Raw genomic sequence first — 5,559 nt, 5'->3', positions numbered from 1 at the left:
ATAATGGAGACTTCTTCAATGAACTTGTGCCCTCTTATAACTTGGCTGTCGTGAAATCTCTTGTCCCTGGTAAACTGATCAAATTACATTTCTGAGGCCACAAAGCTAGGGCAGACTTCGGAAAGATAGAGTCCCCCACTGAGGGTGGGAAGGGAGTTCCCTGTGAGGTCAGTGTCCTTAGCCTCCAGACACCATCTTCCGATCACAACATGTAATTGGGAATTTGTCATTTTTGTTGTAAAAACAATGTCTGTGTGCTGAGTGTCCTGATGAAGAATCATGAAAAGAAAGATCCATTTCTCTTCTTCCCCACCATAACCCCCTTGCCATTTCAGACCCCTAAGGGGACCTGTGCAAAATCAGTGAAGATTGCCATTGACACAGGATACCGGCACATTGATGGGGCCTACATCTACCAAAATGAGCATGAAGTGGGGGAGGCCATCAGGGAGAAGATAGCAGAAGGAAAGGTGCAGAGGGAGGATATTTTCTACTGTGGAAAGGTAAGATCTTCCCTTCAATCTCCAATTCCTTATATTAATAGTGGATCTGGTGTCACTTTTCTCCAAAAAGAACTCCAAAAAAGGGTGAGTTCTCAACTCCCAAATTTCTCATTCTTGCCCAGAATTTAGGGACTGATTAATTAGCCCATTGAAGGTTAAGGCAAATCTCCTTCTTCATACATGAGTATTGATTTAAAACAATATGGGGGGCAGCCCAGGTGGCTCAGCAGTTTAGCCCCACCTTCAGCCCAGGGCGTGATCCTGAAGACCTGGGATTGAGTCCCATGTCGGGCTCCCTACATAGAGCCCACTTCTCCCTCTGCCTGTGTCTCTGCCTGTGTGTGTGTGTGTGTCTCTCATGAATAAATAAAATAAGTAAAATCTTAAAAAAAAAAAAGGTTAAGACAATATGGGAAGAACAAATCTACAGAGCAGAAAAATTGAGGAGCAGAGGCAAGACAGAAGTTGGTTCATATTACATAAGCATTTGCCAAAGCTTTCTTTAAAGGGAAGACTTGGGATCCCTGGGTGGCGCAGCGGTTTGGCGCCTGCCTTTGGCCCAGGGCGTGATCCTGGAGACCCGGGATCGAATCCCACGTCGGGCTCCCGTTCATGGAGCCTGCTTCTCCCTCTGCCTGTGTCTCTGCCTCTCTCTCTCTCTCTGTAACTATCATAAATAAATAAAAATTAAAAAAAAAATAAAAAAATAAAAGGGAAGACTTCTTTTTCTTTTCTGTATGCCTATTTGTCCATAGATTGCTATTTTTTTAAATTGAGCTCCAATTCACGTGCCATAAATTTCGCCAACTTAAACCAGTGGCTTTTTTGTGTATTCACAAAGTTATGTAACCATTTCAACTCCCTTATTCCAGAATGTTTTCATCACTCCAAAAGGAGCCCCATACCCACCAGTAGTCACTCCCCATTTTTCCTTCTCCCTCCCCCACCCCCCCAGTCACTGACAACCACTGATCTACTTTCTGTTTTATAGTTTTCCTATTTTGGACATTTCATATGAATTGAATAATACAATATGTGGCCTTTTGTGTCTAGCTTCTTTTACTTAGTATAACATTTTTCTAGGTTTATTCATGTTATAGCACGTATGAGAATTTCATTTATTTTCTATGGCCAAATAATGCTCTATTGCGTGGATATACGATGTTTATATCACTACATTTTGAGCATTTGAGATTTCCAATATTAGAAATCACTATCCACTGAAGTGCAATCATAAGGATAAAGCATTATGATTAAAATGCAAGCCAGTGGGAATATAGGATGTATATTTACAGGCAGCTTTGCAGAAATAAAGCTGTACAACTTTGGAGAACATGTAATACAATTCTCCTGAGTGTTCTAAAAGAGAACAAGATACTGCTTCTAACTTCATCCATTTCCCATACACACCGCCCCCTTCCTCCCAGCTCCCCATTCAGGCTCCTTGCCAAGCTCCCTAGGTTTTATAGTTCCCCAAGTCCCCAGCCACTTATGGATTATGATTCCAAGGGGCCACATATCACCACTATCCCAAAATATCAGCCTGAAGCTTTCTCCTTTATTATAGCTTTATAATTCTGATTCCTTAAGATTTTATTATTACACAGTGTCTCCTTAGAGTAAACACCAAATCTTAACCTGCTGCTCCCAAAATATTTCTGGGGAAGAAAAATATAGAACTCAGATCCTGAGAACTTAGGCCAAAGCAGCCTGCCCAAAGTTAGAAGTATTTTTGAAGACTTATGTCTTGTCCTAAAATTTTTTTAGACTTTTATATTTTTCCCCATAATATAAACTCATTTGTTTCATTTTGTTTCAGTGTAAAAATTAGATTCTAAGTTACCACCAAGGAAAATAAACCAAAAACCTTTTCTTCTCATCTACTCTGGTAAACAGTTGAAGCTATTGCAATGTCTATCATGTTGGAAAATTTGAACCAAATTAAGTCATCTAGTTCATAAAGTTGCTATGAGTTAACATTTACAAAGCATTTATACATAGTACCTGGCACAGAGCTAGGACGATATGTTTTTGTTGAATAAAATAAATGTGTAAAACAATTTTCAGCTAGAATGGGATGGCAGCAATAACTCACCAAGGGGGCCTACAGTAATGATAAAAACATAGTTTTCCACTACTCTTTTCACTGTGTTTTCTCTTCTTTATGCATTGAAGGCAAGAAAAAATCATTGTCCAATGTACAGAAAAATCAAATTTTATCAATTTTACTTGCCCTAACTTGTGAAAAAAGGGTACAGAAATTCAAGATTTTTTCCCAAAAACACTTTGAACAAATTTGATGCTCCAAGGAGTTGTATTACTTTATCCCAAGGCTCTGAGGATCCCTCAGTACCCTGTGCTTAATAGACTTCAAGGGTACACGTGCTTCAGTTTGACAATGTAAACCTTAATCTTTCATTACCTAACACTTTAGAGATTGACTAATTTCATTTTTTTCATTAAGCTAAATTTCTTTTATTTTTTCCAGCTTTATTGAGATATCATCAACATATGACATTTTGCAAGCTTAAGGTGTACACCATGTTGACTTGATACAGTAATTTATTGCAAAATGATTACCACCATAGTATTAGCTAACATCTCTATCATATCACAAAATTGTCATTTCCTTTTGGTGGTGAGGACATTTAAGGTCTATTCCCTTAGCAACTTTCAAGTATATAATACAATAGTATTAATTATAATCACTATGCTTCATATTAGATCACCAGAATTTATTCATCTTATAACTGGAAGTTGGTACTGTTTGACCAATATCTCCCCATTTTCATCTGTGGATAGCTAATTATTGACCTTTATTGGAAGATGAGGCTGGGGTCTCCCACACCACCATTTTGGTGACATTATCAGTTTAGCCAGAGAGCCAGTAATTTCTTAGTAGGAATTGGCAGAGTTTCCCTGGGTCTGAGTAGGACCAAATGAGAACAAAGCAGCAAAAAAAGGAAATCTAAACATTTGCAATAATTAAAGTTTTACCAGCTTCTGCACCACCTGTCACAAGGTGAAGGATCCAGTGAAGTCACTCACCTAACCATATTTCTTGTCCCGCTAAAGCACACCTTTTATCAGACTGTCATGAGAATAAAATGCTGAAGCCAGCTAGTCAGATAATGTTCCCACCTACACAATAAGGAAAAGTGAAAGTGCTGAGGGTCAATTCAGAAATTAGCAGGGAGCAGGGCAAGACTTTGTCACCAAACTAGGTACTCTATACTTCAGATGGATCTTCCAGTCTCTGGTACTATATTTGGATAAAGTATACTCTGGGTGTCAGGAGTTGTATGAGCTTATCCTATACTCAGATGATACTGCATGCAGTATAAGCATATTTTTGTAAAATGAAATGAATGAATAATGTATATGAGTGCTTTGTTAAGGGTTGTATTATTGTAAAAAAAAAAATGTGCAGATGTTAGTTAACTATCACCTTTTATTCTTTCAGCTGTGGGCTACAAAGCATGACCCAGAGATGGTCCGCCCAACCCTGGAGAAGACACTTAGTGTCCTCCAGCTAGATTATGTGGATCTTTACATCATTGAAATACCCATGGCTTTCAAGGTGAGCTCAGATGCCTAAAGATAGGTCTCTGCTCTTAGACAACCATGAGCCAGCAGTTGTGTGTGAAGCTATGAAGCTAGTTCATTATTTATCACCATAGAGGTGATAAAGGTGTTAAGGTGTTCTGTTATTATAAATCAGATAGTACTGACCAATCCCAACAAATGCCTGTAGAGATTATATATAACAGACTCAGACCTGGAACCCTAGTTTTTGATTCATAATCCAATGTACTTGCTATTATCTTGTCTTTAACTATAGTTTAAACTCTCCCCCACCAAACCAACGTGTAGTCCCCCAACTATACTCTACATTTTAGTTACCTGGCATTCAGACACATCTTTCTTCCTGTTTACAAAGTCATGAAAATGTCCCTGCAGAACATAATGCAACATAATATATGCAACTGAAAACTTGCTCATCCTCCACCCCTCCAAAAAAGAAATAACCCAAAGAATAGTCAGGTTCTTGGAGCTAGATCCAAGGGGAGGGTATCTATGTAATATCTACTCCTCTAGTTCAAATTCACTACTTCTTTGAACTTTCTCAATCTATGGACTTGTTTATTTAACCAGCAACAACAACACCCTATATGTATATATACACTGCTAAAGAGCAGTCACTGCTTTAAAATTTCATTGAGGGCAGGAGAAATTGAACAATGAAATTGGCTACTTGTTCACAAGGTAAATCAGATTCTGCTGCTAGTCAGAAAGAACAAGACTCTGCCATTACAGTGGCCAGAATTCCTTTATGTGACCAACCTGGCTGCCCCTATTCTTTTCTCTGGAAATACTTTCCTTGTTGGCTTTCCTCTGTAGTCACATCCAAGATGGGCTTTGGGAAAAATTGCCCTTTTGCATCCTACTTCATGAAGATAGAAGTTTGGAGACTTCACAATGGCCTTGGTAATCATAGGCTTTTACTGGTCAGGTTGAGATTTAATGGACAAGGCAATATCCCTTAAAATGTAATAAGCTTTCAGTAAATTTACATTCAGTCAGGTCCATGAATGAGTAATTAAAACTAAAAATCTAATAGGGTCACATTTCTTATATCTAATCCATGGCCTATGGTTTCTGTCTCTTAGTAAAGAAGCTCCTTGTTTTACATCTGCCTCACATTTAGCTTACTGACCTCCATCTGATTGGAAATACTATAAAACGGGGGCACCTGGTAGCTCAGTCGGTTAAGCATCTGCCTTTGGCTCAGGTCATGATCCCCACATCAGGCTCTCTGCTCAGCAGAGTCTGCTCCTTCCTCTTCCTCTGCCTACAGCTCCCCCTGCTTGTTCTCTTTCTCTCTTTGTCAAATATGTAAATAAAATCTTAGAAAGAAAGAAAGAAAGAAGAAGAAAGAAAAGAAAGAAAGAAAGAAAGAGAAAGAAAGAGGAAGGAGGAAAGGAGGAAGAAGAAAAAGAGAAAGAAAGAAAGAAAGAAAGAAGAAGAAAGAAATAAAGAAGAAAGAAAGAAAGAA

At 38.5% G+C, this 5,559-nt stretch overlaps 1 protein-coding gene across 1 annotated transcript; it reads left to right on the top strand.

Annotated features, from left to right (window-relative positions):
• Positions 1 to 269: 269 nt before the first annotated feature.
• Positions 270 to 4,083, top strand: LOC119878335 (aldo-keto reductase family 1 member D1-like; the record flags this gene model as incomplete). Its single annotated transcript, XM_038588957.1, has 2 exons — positions 270 to 503; positions 3,967 to 4,083. Coding segments are annotated over exons 1-2 (351 nt in total), but the record flags the coding sequence as incomplete, so codon positions are not given.
• Between the last annotated feature and the right edge of the window lie 1,476 nt (positions 4,084 to 5,559).

This window comes from Canis lupus, unplaced genomic scaffold (genome assembly GCF_011100685.1).
Source record: "Canis lupus familiaris isolate Mischka breed German Shepherd unplaced genomic scaffold, alternate assembly UU_Cfam_GSD_1.0 chrUn_S1487H1671, whole genome shotgun sequence".
Lineage (NCBI taxonomy): Eukaryota > Metazoa > Chordata > Mammalia > Carnivora > Canidae > Canis > Canis lupus.
This window is presented reverse-complemented; position numbering and strand designations above follow the sequence as displayed.